Source organism: Bos mutus, chromosome 4 (genome assembly GCF_027580195.1).
Source record: "Bos mutus isolate GX-2022 chromosome 4, NWIPB_WYAK_1.1, whole genome shotgun sequence".
Classification (NCBI taxonomy): Eukaryota; Metazoa; Chordata; class Mammalia; order Artiodactyla; family Bovidae; genus Bos; species Bos mutus.
In genome coordinates this window covers 32,042,171-32,058,326 of record NC_091620.1, presented here as the reverse complement: position 1 = coordinate 32,058,326, position 16,156 = coordinate 32,042,171, and the positions used below count along the sequence as shown (strand labels likewise).

At 39.6% G+C, this 16,156-nt stretch overlaps 1 protein-coding gene and 1 non-coding gene across 14 annotated transcripts in view; both read right to left on the bottom strand.

The window, feature by feature from the left end:
• CADPS2 (calcium dependent secretion activator 2) overlaps positions 1–16,156 on the bottom strand; it is a 585,913-nt gene that overhangs the window by 331,240 nt on the left and 238,517 nt on the right. For all 13 annotated transcript variants that reach the window (XM_070369312.1, XM_070369316.1, XM_070369317.1 and 10 more), the window contains 2 exons: positions 13,075–13,311; positions 6,484–6,605 (listed from right to left, as the gene is read on the bottom strand). In XM_070369312.1, coding sequence (XP_070225413.1) covers positions 6,484–6,605; positions 13,075–13,311 — 359 coding nt within the window. The remainder of the gene's footprint in view (positions 1–6,483; positions 6,606–13,074; positions 13,312–16,156) is intronic.
• On the bottom strand, positions 3,239–3,310 carry TRNAW-CCA (transfer RNA tryptophan (anticodon CCA)). The gene has a single exon. It is a non-coding gene; the product is annotated as a tRNA-Trp (tRNA).

The following is a 16,156-nucleotide window of genomic DNA, read 5'->3' as shown; positions in this document are numbered from 1 at the left end:
TGCTTTATTGACTATGCCAAAGCCTTTGACTATGTGGATCACAATAAACTGTGGACATTCCTCAAGAGATGAGAATACCAGATCACCTGACCTGCCTCTTGAGAAGTCTATATGCAGGTCAAGAAGCAACAGTTAAAACTTGACATGGAACAACAAACTGGTTCCAAATATGAAAAGGAGTACGTCAAGGCTGTATACTGTCACCATTCTTATTTAAATTATATGAAGAGTACACTGTGAGTAACGCTGGGCTGCATGAAGCACAAGCTGGAAATAAGACTGCCAGGAGAAATATCAATAAACTCCGATATGCAGATGACACCACCCTTATGGCAGAAAGTGAAGAACTAAAGAGCCTCTTGATGAAAGTGAAAGAGGAGAGTAAAAAAGTTGGCATAAAGTTCAACATTCAGAAAACAAAGATCATGGCATCCGGTCTCATCACTTCATGGCAATAGATGAAGAAATAGTGGGAACAGTGGCAGACTTTATTTTCTTGGGCTCCAAAATCACTGCAGATGGTGACTGAAGCTATGAAATAAAAAGATGCTTACTCCTTGGAAGAAAAGTTATGACCAACCTAGACAGCAATATTAAAGAGCAGAGACATTACTTTGCCAACAAAAGTCCATCTAGTCAAGGCTATGGTTTTTCTAGTAGTCATGTATGGATGTGAGAGTTGGACAATAAAGAAAGGTGAGTGCAGAAGAATTGATGCTTTTGAACTGAGGTGTTGGAGAAGACTCTTGAGACTCCCTTTGGACTGCAAGGAGATCCAACCGGTCCATCTTAAAGGAAATCAGTCCTGAATATTCATTGGAAGGACTGATGTTGAAGCTGAAACTCCAATCCTTTGGCCACCTGATGCGAAGAGCTGACTCATTTGAAAAGACCGTGATGCTGGGAAAGATTGAAGGCAGGAGCAGAAGGGGAGGACAGAGGATGAGATGGTTGGATGGCATCATTGACCCAATGGACATGAGTTTGCTTAAACTCTGAGAGTTGCTGATGGACAGGGAGGCCTCACGTGCTGCAGTCCATGGGGACATGACTGAGCGACTGAACTGACTGAATTGAACTGATCTAGTATATAAATAGCTCTTTCAAATTAATAACCAAAGGGCAAACAACTCAAAAAATAGCCAAGAATTTGAATAGACATTTCTTTCTCTAACGATGGCTAATACAGGATATGAAAAGATGCTCAAGATCATTAATCATTCAGTTCAGTTCAGTTTAGTCGCTCAGTCATGTCTGACTCTTTGTGACCTCATGAATCACAGCATGCCAGGCCTCCCTGTCCATTACCAACTCCCAGATTTCACCCAAACTCATATGCATCGAGTTGGTGATGCCATCCAGCCATCTCATCCTCTGTCGTCCCCTTCTCCTCCTGCCCCCAATCCCTCCCAGCAACAGGGTCTTTTCAAATGAGTCAAGTCTTCGCATGAGGTGGCCAAAGTATTGGAGTTTCAGCTTTAGCATCAGTCCTTCCAAAGAACACCCAGGATTGGTCTCCTTTAGGATGGACTGGTTGGATCTCCTTGCAGTTCAAGGGACTCTCAAGAGTCTTCTCCAGCACCACAGTCCAAAAGCATCAATTCTTCGGCACTCAGCTTTCTTCACAGTCCAACTCTCATCAGAGAAGAGCAAATCAAAACCACAAAGTACTACTTAACTCTTACTAGGACCGCTATATACTTATATTTTTAAAAGGCCAAACAACAAGCACTGGTGAGCATATGAAGAAATTTAACTCTTCATTGCTGGTGGGAAAGTAAAATGGTACACTGTGAATAGGCATTTTGATGGATCATCAAAAACCTGAATGATATATCATTCAGCAATTCCATTCCTAGCTATATATACCCAAAAGAACTGAAAACAGGAACTCCAATGGATATTTGTATACCAGATTTACTTGAAGCATTAGCCACAGTAGCCAAAAGGTAGAAACAACACAAGTGTCATTAGCCTATATGGATAAACTAAATTTGGCATATACATACAATGGAATACCATTCATCCATAGAAAGGAATGAAGTCCTGACACATGCCACAAGATGGATGAACACTGAAAAACATGCTAAGTGAAAGAAGCCAGTCACAAAAGAACACATATTATATGACATTTACATGAAATGTCCTGAATAGGCGAATCTATAGAGACAGAAAGCCAGTAAGTAGTTGGTTGGGCTGAGGTGATTTGAGGTTGATATGTAAAAGTAAAGGGTTTCTTGGGACTACCTTGGTGGTCCAATGGTTAAGACCTCAAGTCTCCACTGCAGGAGGCATGGGTTCAATCCCTAGTAGTGGAACTGGAAAAGGTCAGTTTTCATTCCATTCCCAAAGAAAGGAAAGGCCAAAGAATGTTCAAACTATTGCACAGTTGCACTAATCCCACATGCTAGCAAAGTAATGCTCAAAATTCTCCAAGCCAGGCTTCAACAGTATGTGAACCATGAACTTCCAGATGTTCAAGCTTGATTTAGAAAAGGCAGAGGAACCAGAGATCAAATTGCCAACACCCGTTGTATCATCGAAAAAGCATGAGAGTTCCAGAAAAACGTCTATTTTTGCTTTAGTGACTAAGCTAAAGCCTTTGACTGTGTGGGTCACAATAAACTGTGGAAACTTCTGAAAGTGATGGGAATACCACAGCACCTCACCTGCTTCCTGAGAAATCTGTATGCAGGTCAGGAAGCAACAGTTAGAACTGGACATGGAACAACAGACTGGTTCCAAATTGCTAAAGGAATAAGCCAAGGCTGTATATTGTCAACCTGCTTATTTAACTTATATGCAGAGTACATCATGCAAAATGCCAGGCTGGCTGAAGCACAAGCTGGAATCAAGATTGCCAGGAGAAATATCAATAACCTCAGATAAACAGGTGATACCACCCTTGTGGCAGAGAGTGAAGAACTAAAGAGCCTCTTGATGAAAGTGAAAGAGGAGAGTGAAAAAGCTGGCTCAAAACTCAGCATTCAGAAGACTAAGATCATGGCATCAGGTCCCATCACTGGATGGCAAATAGGGCAAACAGTGGACACAGTGAGACTTTATTTTTTGGGCTCCAAAATCACTGCAGACGGTGACTGAAGTGAAGTGAAGTGGTCACTCAGTCGTGTCTGACTCTTTGTGACCCCATGGAGTGTAGCCCGCCAGGCTCCTCTGTCCATGGGATTCTCCAGGCAAGAATACTGGAGTGGGTTACCATTTCCTTCTCCAGGGGATCTTCCCTACCCAGGGATTGAACCCAGGTCTCCTGCATTGGAGGCAGACGCTTTAACCTCTGAGCCACCAGGGAACAGCCATGTAATTAAAAGACACTTGCTTCTTGGAAGAAAAACTATGACCAACATAGACTGCATATTGAAAAGCAGAGACTTTGCCAAACAACAGTCTGTCCAGTCTAAGCTATGGTTTTATCAGTCGTCATGTGTGGATGTAAGTTCAGTTCAGTTCAGTCACTCAGTCATGTCTGACTCTTTGTGACCCATGGAGTGCAGCATTCCAGGCCTCCCTGTCCATCAGCAACTTCCAGAGTTTACTCAAACTCATGTCCACTGAGTCAGTGATGCCATCCAACCATCTCATCCTCTGTTGTCCCGTTCTGCTTTATAGTCCAACTCTCACATCCTTACATGACTACTGGAAAAACCGTAGCCTTGACTAGATGGACCTTTGTTGGCAAAGTAATGTCTCTGCTTTTTAATATGCTGTCTAGGCTGGTCATAACTTTCCTGCCAAGGAGTAACAGTCTTTTAATTTTTGGCTGCATTCACCATCTGCAATGATTTTGGAGATAAAAAAAAATGTATGTGAGAGTTGGATCATAAAGTAAGATGAGCGTGGAAGAATTGATGCTTTTGAACTGTGGTGTTGGAGAAGACTCTTGAGAGTCCCTTGGACTGCAAGGAGATCCAACCAGTCCATCCTAAAGGAAATCAGTCCTGAATATTCATTGGAAGGACTGATTCTGAAGCTGAAACTCCAATCCTTTGGCCACCTGATTTGAAGAACTGACTCACTGGAAAAGACCCTTATGCTGGGAAAGATCGCAGGCAGGAGGCAAAAGGGACGAAACAGAATGAGACGGTTGGATGGCATCATCGACTCGATGGACGTGAGGTTGAATAAGCTCCAGGAGTTGCTGATGGACAGGGAAGCCTGGTGTGCTGCAGTCCATGGGGTTGCAAAGAGTTGGACAGAACTAAGTGAATGAACTGAAGGGGAACTAAGATCCAACAGGCCACATGGTATGGTCAAGTAATAAAAAATAAATAAAGCTTTTAAAAAAGAGATTTTCTTTTCGAGGTGATGAGTATGCTTTAAAATTGACAGCGGTTGCATAACACTGTGAATATAGTTAAACAGCTAATATTTTAAAACAAATACCAAACCTCTCTCTTGACTCCATATGCCCTCCTAGAAATGGTTCCAATCTCCCTTTCCATCTCAAATAGCCTCTTCCTGAGAGGTTTTAACCTCTTAAAAAGCTGTTTATCCTCCTTATTTTCACTTCATTGTCATATTATAAATCAATTCTATTTGGCTGCAGGAATAAACACAACACCCTTTAATATTTACTGTGACAAGGCATAAAAGTAAGCTCAGGCACACAAATTGGTAAATTCTGGCTGAGTGTCTACTAGGTACTAGGATATAAGACTGATAGGACAAGAGTTCTGTTCAAACGGAGAGAGGAGCGACTTTCCTGGTGGTCCAGTGGCTAAGACTCCACACACCCAATGCAGGGGGCTTGGATTCTATCCCTGCTTGGGGAACTACACTCCACATGCAACAACTAGTAGTTTGCGTGCTGCTGCTGCTGCTGCTAAGTCGCTTCAGTCGTGTCCGACTCTGTGCAACCCCATAGACGGCAGCCCACCAGGCTCCCCCATCCCTGGGATTCTCCAGGCAAGAACACTGGAGTGGGTTGCCATTTCCTTCTCCAATGCAGGAAAGTGAAAAGTGAAGTCGCTCAGTCATGTCCGACTCTTAGAGACCCCATGGACTGCAGCCTACCGGGCTCCTCTGCCCATGGGAATAGTTTGCATGGTGCAACTAAAAAAAAAAATATATATATATATATCCATCCTGCACGCTGCAGTGAAGATCGAAGATCCTTATGTGCCTCAACCAAGGCCTGGTGCAGCCAAATAAGTTTTTTTTTTTTTTTTTCCAAAAAGACAGAGGAAGGGAAACAATACAAAATACACAGATGAGAAACCATTAATTTAAAAATTATAAAGTGATGAGTCAGAAAATATCCACTTAGCAATGGGTTATCTAAAGGAATGAATTGTGCTCAGCAAATGATTATTTCTCAATACTAAAGATCAGCTTTAAAAAGATAAGAGGCAAAGTCACTGCAGGCAGAGGAAAAAGCAGGTGCCATGACGAGAGAAGGCTGAGAGGTAGAGGAACTTCATGAGGTCCAGGGAGGTGGAAGAGTGACTGACCAGAGGAACAGAGGGGTAAGGTGAGGCCCCGGAGGTAAGGTGAGACTGGCCAGGGGTACACCTGTAGGGTTTTGTAAGGCAAGATGAGAAGTTTCAGCTTGCTTCTTCTCAACCCTGTAACAGTCTGTGCACATCTGTTCTGTTACTCGTAATCCTCTGCGTACCTCCTTTGACTCCCTCTGCTCTAAGAAAAATCAAAGTTTCCTATTCATCTCTGTCTATCCAGTGCCTAGCCAGTGATTAGCCAGAAGCTCAGAAGGTGAGGTTTCCTGAATGAAGACTCCACATATGGACACCATAATAAGGCAAAAATGCCAAGTCCTGTAAAGAAATTCTGAATGAAATTTAAATAGAATTAAAAAAATGTTATTGAAAGGCAGTGTGCAGATTAAGGCCAGGGGATCTTCATTTGAATTCTTCTGGCCAACGTAAGGTTATTTCTACCAGAGGTTGTGATGTGTTGCAAGTTTGAAATCAGTTAAACAGAACATCTTCCAAACTTAATTACACTCATTCCCAGCATCTGAAACATAAAACTGCCAGCAGTGAACAGCATTAGCATCTCCAGTGACTGCTCGGTAGTCATGAACTGGTTCTCTAACTCAAGCCTACTCACTGGAGCATCCCAAGACATCACCCACAACATCTACCTCAGCACCGCCACTGAAATGGAAAAGCTATAGATATTATATTACTAGTAACTGAAATAGAACTACCTTTTTAAATAACACATGATAACACATGCTTTCCTTACGAATGACTGACAAACATTTAATTGCCTAATAATTAGTTTCACATATGCATGCTGGATTTTCTGTTTGCACTACACAGGGGATTCTGCTATAGCTCTAATTACAGCCTCATTATTCAGAAAGGCACACACTGATTGTAACACAGTTGAGACAAAGGTAGCCAAGTAACAGTTTCAGAGTGCAAAACCACACAATTCTGCAAATCGATAAGGCACGTTTCTTTGGGAGGGAAGGAAAACACATTCTTTTCCCAGCGGGCTTACTGTGGCCTTGAGGCTTCCGCCTGGTCTGTCTGCAGTTTCTCTCCTCCTTCCACTTCCATTGTACAGTAAACAACTCGATTGGGAGCGACTGACCTCAAACCTTGCACTTCCATTATGACAATCTAAAGACAAGAAAAATGTTTCACAGATTTGTCAAATTGACAACATTTAGCAACAGAGACAGCAGCATGAACTACAATTAGAGAGACCAATTGATATAATTATCTGACAATCTCAATGGTATTTTATCTTCTTTATAATCCATCTTTATTCATGGACGGTATAGTACATAACGTTTTGAAAAAGTCAGGTATCTGAAGATGCACCTCCTACCAGCAATTAAGTTAAAGTCTCTAGATATGAGCCACAATGAAGTGAGATAAACACTCAGATCCTACAAAACAATTTTGGCAGGTCTGCATGAGGTAAGGCAGAATGATGAAAATGCAGTAAATATGTTACAAGAATACAGGTTGAATTCCATATAAGGTGACTGCTAGGCATTGTCACCATCACACCGATTCACAGATAATCAATACATGGCATCAGAAAATGTCCATACTCATTCATATGACTATCAGCATTTACAAAAGAATTTTCTTTATGGCCAACGTATATCTTATGAAAATATAAAAAATATAACTTGCCAAGAAGATCTTACTATTAACCAGACAAGGGAAACTATTTTCCCAATCCATTAATTTGATAAAGTCTACTGGAAAAGAGTAGAAAGACTGATATTAGCTTATATATTCGTAACTCCTGGGGAGAAGGAAAACATACTTTTCAAGTGTGCTTTTTATCTTTGTATAAAAGGCTGCCAATCTTAAAATATTGTAACTTAACATTCTCACTGGATATACATATAAAATATGAATACTGCTGAATATTATTTACTATAGCCTTTTAAAAATATCTGCATCATGAATTTTCCTAAATTTTCAACATCCATAAAATATATTCAATGGCATTCATTGAATATATTTATTCAATAAAAAATACATATATTTTATTGATCTCCTGTTGTATATGTACAAACAAGATTAACAGCATTCATGCCATGTAGCTACCAAAATATCCACTAAAAATGACTGTATCATTTACTGATTTTTTAAATACATTACTAAATCAGTATACCTTTTGTAGAGTTATGATATGAACCTTGAGGCAAAAAGTCTCAAAGAAACAAATCATCTTAATAGAACTTTTTTTCCTTTTAGTTCTGGTACAAGATTTTTTTGTAAATACAAATACCTACTGTTTTGTTTTTCCATAAAAAACATATTGGGAAACTGATCACCAAAAATACAAGTCAAATTCAGAAGCATTTTCTTCCCTCAGCCACGGCTTTTATCATTTTGTCATACGGAAATGCATACCAACATATGAATAAAAATAAACACAATGAAAACAGACTGTGAGAATGAATAGATAATAGTAACAGTGTTCACAGCTGCTCTAACACTCAAGGAAGCTGAGGTGAAGTACTAAACATGAAACAGAATTGAGTACACTAGATAAATCTAGAAATCTCGATGGCACGAGTTCACATTGTATCTGTCCTGCATTTCTTTCCTTTGTGTGTTTAATAGCTAGAGTGCAAGAGAGAACAAAGGAAGCATCTGCTTACCATTATTTCCGTTACCGCTACTACAAGCTATGCTATAAACAGGACAACCTAAACCAGATGACTGTGAAACAGTCTTCTGCCCCTCCAAACAACACTCCCTTCTGTGTTGGGAACATTCTCTCCTGCAGGACCGCCACTTTCAAAAGATGTAACTTCTACTGTGAATCCATGCACGCGTGCCTGCTTAGATTCTCAGTTGTGTCCGACTCTTTGTGACCTCACGTAGCCCGCCAGGCTCCTCTGTCCATGGGATTCTCCAGGCAAGAATGGAGACTGGGTTCCCATGCCCTCCTCCAGGGCATCTTCCCTACCCAGGGATAGAACCTGCATCTCCCATGTCTCCTGCATTGCAGGCAGATTATTTACCCGCCGAGACACTGGGGAAGCCCACACATATAAGTAAATAAAACAACAATATTCTGCAGATCTGACTTCCAAAAGGAATTCGAAAAGCACAGCTAGTTTCAATTATGAAGGATAAAAGCAGCTAAGAATTCCATGGACCATCATCTCCTCTAACTTTAGGTAACTGTTTCAACCAATTCCCAGCAAAACTTGATAATGAAACTGCAGAAAATAAAACTGATCCATGTTCTGTCTTCTCTTCCCATTTCTCTAGATGAATGATGTAATAAGGATAAGACAAAGTTATTCTAGAAGCATAAAGAAGGGAAGAATGTACAAAATATGAAATAGCATGTTTCTGAATAAGACATTGTCCATCCACAGAGTTACGTGGCAACTCAGGCATGTTCAGGTTGCAGTAAGAGGAAGCTGAGCAGTCTGGTGAACAGGGGACCATAAACGTACCTCCAGATACAGAGGAGGTCATGGGGTCTGCTGCCCTATTACCAACAAAAACAGTGTGAAAATCAACTATATTCATGCCACTGACACCATTTCCCTTACAACATACAGACTCATCACTTCCTGGATAAGTACTTTCCTAACTTCACTTGACTATTTAATTTTGACATACCACTGTATAGGTCAGTGTTTTGTGAGTTAGCTTGTCGTTTGCTTTATAATTCTCTCTGAAATCTTCATGAATGAAGAGACCTAAAAGTAATCTTGTGAGGCCAATGGCTGATTTTTTATACCATTAAAGTCCCTAACTCAAAAAACAGTTATCGTGTCAACTGAGTGGCCAGGTACTCTTTCAGAAGGCTCTTACCTCAGTAAGCAAAAACGAAGAAAAAAAGACTTGCTAAATGTTAACTTCCTAAAGTTTACATTCTAGAAGAGAAAACCGGATAATGAATAATATAATAAATAACTGAATTTTATGTTAGGTGCTGTGGTGGGAGACGGGATGAGTGGGCAGAAATTTTACAGAGATGATAAAATTGAAGCAGTGTTTCAAATCTGCCCTTATTCTTTAGACTGGGACTTCTGTTTCTAGGAGAAAAAAAATTCCTTCTCCGTTGAATAGATTCAACCTGACGGATGAAACGTGAAACCCTTAAAATGGATTAACTGCTTGCCTTTCTGAGTTTTCTCAGGCTGAAATCTGGTGTCTGATGAGGGAAGCCTAGATAATGGATGAAGGATAATTATTCAGTTTAGCTAGGCAAAGGTCAGAAGCCCTGTGGCTGGAGGAGGTACCTAGTCCATTCCCTCTGGAGTTCCACAGACAAGCACGGTGTAGTCTGCCCTTGAAAGTGACCTCAACTTGTTCTGAGACACCACTCCTATTTAAAATACTGTAGGCACTATGGAACATATCTGTACTATGCTATGACAGGAAAATATCTGTCTTACACAGACACAGTAACAGAGCATGTCAAAATAATTATAAAAATATGGAAGCTTCTTAGACCATGGCTAAATGAAGTTTTAACTCATATTATCCTCCTAACACCATTTTATTGTTAACTGAACAGCCCTGTTGAACACACTGGCAATAAAGCACAGACTAACAATTCATAGAAAAATGAACTCATGAGCATAATTTTGTTTTCAAAAGGGAGAGAGAATTCATAAAAGCTAATTATTTACAATGGTGTAAGATTTTCAAACAATAGAGAAAAAATGTGTTTTGAACTGTTTTCAGTTGTGCATGCTTACAGAAATAATGGTATGCTTAAACATTACAAAAATAATTTGCTTTTCAAATTATTTTTATCATTAATGAATTTAAATGCCAAACTCTTGGTAGGAAAAGTTAGACTGTCATTAAATGGCTGATTTTGTTTGTACAAAACCTTAAGAAAAAAAGGAGTTGGCACTTATCATTTAAGTCCATAGGAAACCTGACTCAGGAATGAATGGGAAATTTTATACCTGAGATATTACTTAGATTCAAATTAAACTTTCTTAGGTTATGAGGTTAAAGAGATTGAGAAGAAACCCAGGAGCAAAGCTACTTGGCAAAGTTATTAGCTAATCCCGGAACCGAGTTTGGAGTCAGAAGAAAATCTCCTATTTCTACTCTGACACTGAATTTAACCTATTAACTTACAAAGGAAAGGTTAGGCTAGAAGTGAAAAAAGAGAGGCAGTTGTCTTCTCTTTAAACCTGAATTTCAAGTTGAATAAGTGGAGGAAGGAACAGAAGCAGACATTTGCTTTTTCTGCCACAAAGGTAACAAGCCAAGTGTAAAAATTATAAACAAATAAATCTAAAACTGTACCTCCTAAGACTACATACTTTGCTTTGTTAATTAGCAGACTCAAATAGCAATAGTGGGCCCCAGCAGAGAAAGAATAGTACAATGCAAGAAGAGAGCTACAAGCTTTAATTTTTGAGAGGCTATAAATTTAAGCTAGATATTTTGAGCATATGTGTGGATGCTGTGTAAAAACCTATATACAGAGATGAGCAGTGAGGAAATGCATCATGAAAAATATCCACAGAGAGCAGCAGCAGTCAGTGATCAGTTATCTTTGGTTTCCAGTGCTTTGTATACAAGGGATGAATTGTGCAGTCTTGGGGAACACAATTTTAAATGAACAACATTTATACTTGCTTTTTAAAAAAAAGAATTTTACTGTACCTATAAGGAAACTGCAAGTCCCAGAAAGGAGGAAGTCTTTACTTCTCATCATCTATAGTACTCAATATCAGACATTCAGTTCAGTTTACTTGCTCAGTCATGTCTGACTCTTTGTGACCCTATGGGCTGCAGCCTGCCAGGCCGCCCTGTCCATCACCAACTTCTGGAGTTTATTCGAACTCATATCCAGTGAGTCAGTGATGCCATCCAACTATCTCATCCTCTGTTGTCCCCTTCTTCTCCTGCCCTCAATCTTTCCCAGCATCAGGGTCTTTGCAAATGAGTCAGCTTTTTGCATCAGGTCGCCAAAGTATTAGAGTTTCAGCTTCAACATCAGTCCTTCCAATGAACACTCAGGACTGATCTCCTTCAGAATGGACTGGTTGGATCTCCTTGCAGTCTAAGGGATTCTGAAGAGTCTTCTCCAACACCACAGTTCGAAAGCATCAATTCTTCGGCATTCAGCTTTCTTTATAGTCCAACTCACACATCCAGACATGACTACTGGAAAAACCATAGCCTTGACTATACGAACCTTTGTTGGCCAAGTAATGTCTCTGCTTTTTAATATGCTGTTTAGGTTGGTCATAACTTTTTTTCTAAGAAGTAAGCATCTTTTGTAATATTATACATTATAGCTGGTTTATGTGATCTGATTCTCATAGTCAAAGTAGATTAACAACAAGAATAATCAAAAGCTCAAAAGGAGTTTTCAAACTACAGAGAATTCAATTATATATTTTAAATCCTATTTCTACTCAAGTGTGTTTCAGTACTTCTTTTACCAATAAACTTACACTGGCCTCACTGGCACCAAGCGACTTGCCTCAAAGCTTATATTATTTTATTATCTAACTGGTTCCAAATAGGAAAAAGAGTATGTCAAGGGTATTGTCACCCTGCTTGTTTAACTTATATGCAGAGTACATCATGAGAAATGCTGGGCTGGAGGAAGCACTAGCTGGAATCAAGATTGCCAGGAGAAATATCAATAACCTCAGATATGCAGATGACACCACCCTTATGGCAAAAAGTGAAGAAGACCTAAAGAGCCTCTTGATGAAAGTGAAAAAGGAGGGTGAAAAAGTTGGCTTAAAGCTCAACATTCAGAAAACTAAGATCATGGCATCTGGTCCCATCACCTCATGGGAAATAGATGGGGAAACAGTGGCTGACTATTTTTCTGAGTTCCAAAATCACTGCAGATGGTGACTGCAGCCATGAAATTAAAAGACGCTTACTCCTTGGAAGGAAAGTTATGACCAACCTGGATAGCAGAGGCATTACTTGGCCAACAAAGGTCCATCTAGTCAAGGCTATGGTTTTTTTCAGTGGTCATGTATGGATGTGAGAGTTGGACTGTGAAGAAAGCTGAGTGCTGAAGAACTGATGCTTTTGAACTGTGGTGTTGGAGAAGACTCCTGAGAGTCCCTTGGACTGCAAGGAGATCCAACCAGTCCATCCTAAAGGAGACCAGTCCTAGGTGTTCACTGGAAGGACTAATGCTGAAGCTGAAACTCCAATATTTTGGCCACCTGAATCAAAGAGCTGACTCATTTGAAAAGACTCTGATGCTGGGAAAGATTGAAGGCAGGAGGAGAAGGGGATGACAGATGATGAGATGGTTGGATGGCATCACCGACTCGATGGACATGGGTTTGGGTGAACTCCGGGTGTTGGTGATGGACCAGGGAGGCATGGCGTGCTGCGGTTCATGGGGTCACAAAGAGTCGGACAGGACTGAGCGACTGAACTGAACTGAACCCTTATACAACTGTTATGTTTAAAGGACAATTTGCATTAATTTGCATTCACAATCTGATTGTCTAGCCAATGAAGAATAATTTAACCTCTTTAAAATATATCATGGTGCTTTAAATTTGAAATGTTATCACAAAGGTCAGCAGAAATTATCCTGCAGCCTCATTTACACTGTCTGAAGCGAACGTGGGATAAAAGCACTTACCTCCAAGGTGAATGACAGCACCACGTCGGACTTTGACAGCTGAATCTCATTCTCATCCCCTATGTCCAAAAAGGCAGAGTTCTGGGAACGTTTTAATTTTTGCAATTTAAATTCTGGACCACCTTTTGAAACTGGAAGACTCTCCAAATTGGCCATTAGTAAATTCACTGAAGACCGCAACTCTTCTATATACACGCTCTCCATTTCTTTTGCTATAAACTTGGGGAATCTTCTTTCCTTGAAAATATTATTAAAATAACAATGTCACACCAGTCAGGTCTCAATTTCATCATAAAACACTATATTATGTACATATACTTGACTGTCTCAGAAACTGTGACACTAAATATAATGCATTTACCTGATCCTTTAGTCTCCAGGCTTTAAAAGCCTTGTGCTGTGTGCACAGACGCTCAGTCATGTCTGACTCTTTGTGATCCCATGGACTGTAGCCTGCCAGGCTCCTCTGTACATGGGGATTCTCCAGACAAGAATACTGGAGTGGGTTGTCACGCCTTCCCCTTCAGAGGATCTTCCCATTCCAGGGAACGAACCCACAACTCTCACATTGCAGGTGGATTCTTTACTGTCTGAGCCACCAGGGATGGAATGGGATGACAGCTGTACAAAATGGGCAGGGGAATGATGGCCTAAAGCAGCCGTCATTCAGATGACTGCTTAATGCTCCAGAAAATCAATGCCTTTACTACCGCTTTCTTTGGCATCATTTAAACCGCAACCTAAGACATCCTCATCTCCAGGGTGAATGGAACATGTCCAGAGCATGTTCATCAACCTGTACCTCATCTGACTCTCTCGCCCCAGTTTGTCCATGAGGTGGCAAGGAACATCTGGCACCACCTCATGAGTCAAGTTTTAATATTGATTATATGTAAATTATTTTAAAAGAAACATAGTTTTTTAATACATGCAAAAGAGGAAAAAATAAAGTATAAAAGCATTTTTACATTTGCATCCTCAGAAAAAAACTGATTTTTCTTTTTGGGATAAAAGCATTTGGATTTTTTAATACATAAAAAGCAGGAAAAAAAAGCTCAGATATTTTACATTTGGGAAAAGGTGCTATCATAAAAACATGTCCTTTCAACAGCATATGTGAGCAAAAACCATCCAAGGCTCATGCAGGGGAAATGTCCCTAGTTTAATTTACTGTCTGTAGCCTGCCGGGCTCCTCTGTCCATGGAATTCTCCAGGCCAGAATACTGGAGTGGGTAGCTGGTCCCTTCTCCAGGGGATCTTCCCACCCCAGGGATGGAACCCAGGTCTCCCACATTGCAGGTGGATTCTTTATCACCTGAGCCACCAAGGAAGCCCCCAATGTACTGTTAATACTGATATAAGACCCCAGATGGCTGAAGCTACATGTTGTTACTTTGTAGAATTTTGCCTGGTGATGATTTAAGTAATATGTGTTTGGTGAGTAAGACAATCCAACAGTTATAGTTTTAAACCCTTGTTGGAAATTAATCACTTTTATTGGGTTTTACTTGGATCTTAACTTTGCCTAAAAACACCTACTTTTCAAATGCTCTTCAGACTAGGTTCTAATATCTAACTAGTTTGCTTATTAATTATACACCGAGTACAATCATTGTTTATTCATTTTATATTTGTATGACCATCAGAGTTTTGCCTTTTAGAAATATTTTAGGAAAGTAAAAGGCAGATACATCATGTGTTTTACAGTTTTGATGTACTGGTTATTTTCCCTAAATTTTCAAAGTGTTATTTCATGGAAAATGTAATATCAGCACATGAAAAAAAATCTACTCTTACATAGCTTTCATTAAAAATACTTCAAGGAAGAGACTGGCAGAAATCACCTCGACTGTATCAGCATTTTCAAACTTTACAGGAAATAGACTATACTAGATTTTCTTTTTGTCTCTGGGGGAATAAAAACAACAACTCTGTTTTAAAGCTTTGAGGTTTGTTGATAGTATTTCTTAAACTTTATTTAGCCTGCTTATGTTGCCTCTTTCTTGGAAACAAAACCAAATGTACATATTAAATTTGATCTTTTAAATTAGAACAGCATCAGAAATAGCACTATTCTGTAGCTTAACTGTGAGTTGTTCCTATAAACCATTTTAGTGTTCTAATTTGGTCTTCTGTACAGCTTAGCTCATTACCAGCCCTAACACATTATGTACATTAAAAAAATCTGCTCTATAAAATTTCCATTATTCAAATTTAGTCACTCTTTAAGGGCTCTTCACTTTCCAGTAGATGAAGCATGGATCAGTGGTAGGATGAAGATGGTGACAACTGTCAGACTGTGGAAATACCTGAAGAGAGGTACAAATGGATTCCCTGACAAACGTGGCATGAGCAAAAAAAGGGTCAAATATGATTCCAAGCTTTTACGCCTGATGTACTAGAAAGATAGTACTGCCAAGAACTGGCCTACCATGATCACTTGCCTGGAAATTGTCAACACCCTCCTTCACTCCCACATTCCCAACTCCATCTTCTCTGCTTTATTTTCTAAATAGCAAATGATCACCTTCCATAATTTTGTTACATAGCATGTTTGCTGCTTATTGCAAATCTCTCCCAAATAAAATGTAAGCTCTCTGAGGACATGGCAGGGATACTTTTGTCTGATGTTATCCTAAGACAACTACATCTGCCTGGACGTATCCCAAATGCCTAAAATAGCACCTGATTATTTTAATAAGGTATTCAATATTTATCCACTGAATTTATGAACGAGAAATTCAGGCTCCAAAAGGTTAGATAAGTTGCTCATGTTATATATCCAGGAAACACAAACACAGATTTGGTCCACAGGTCTTTCTGGCCCAGTCCACCACATTTTTTCTATCACTACCTCCTAATTATGCCTTAAAAGGCATAATTTTAGCCAAAGTCAATGTATATATATATGGCTGATTCACATTGTTGTGCAGCACAAACACAATATTGTAAAGCAATTATATTCCAATAAAAAATGATAAGAAAAAAGAAACAACAAAAAAATTTATATCCCTTGAAACAGATTTCTGCCCTGTGGATTTAATGTTACTGTATTGTATTGTGAAGTGTAATAGTTGCTGCT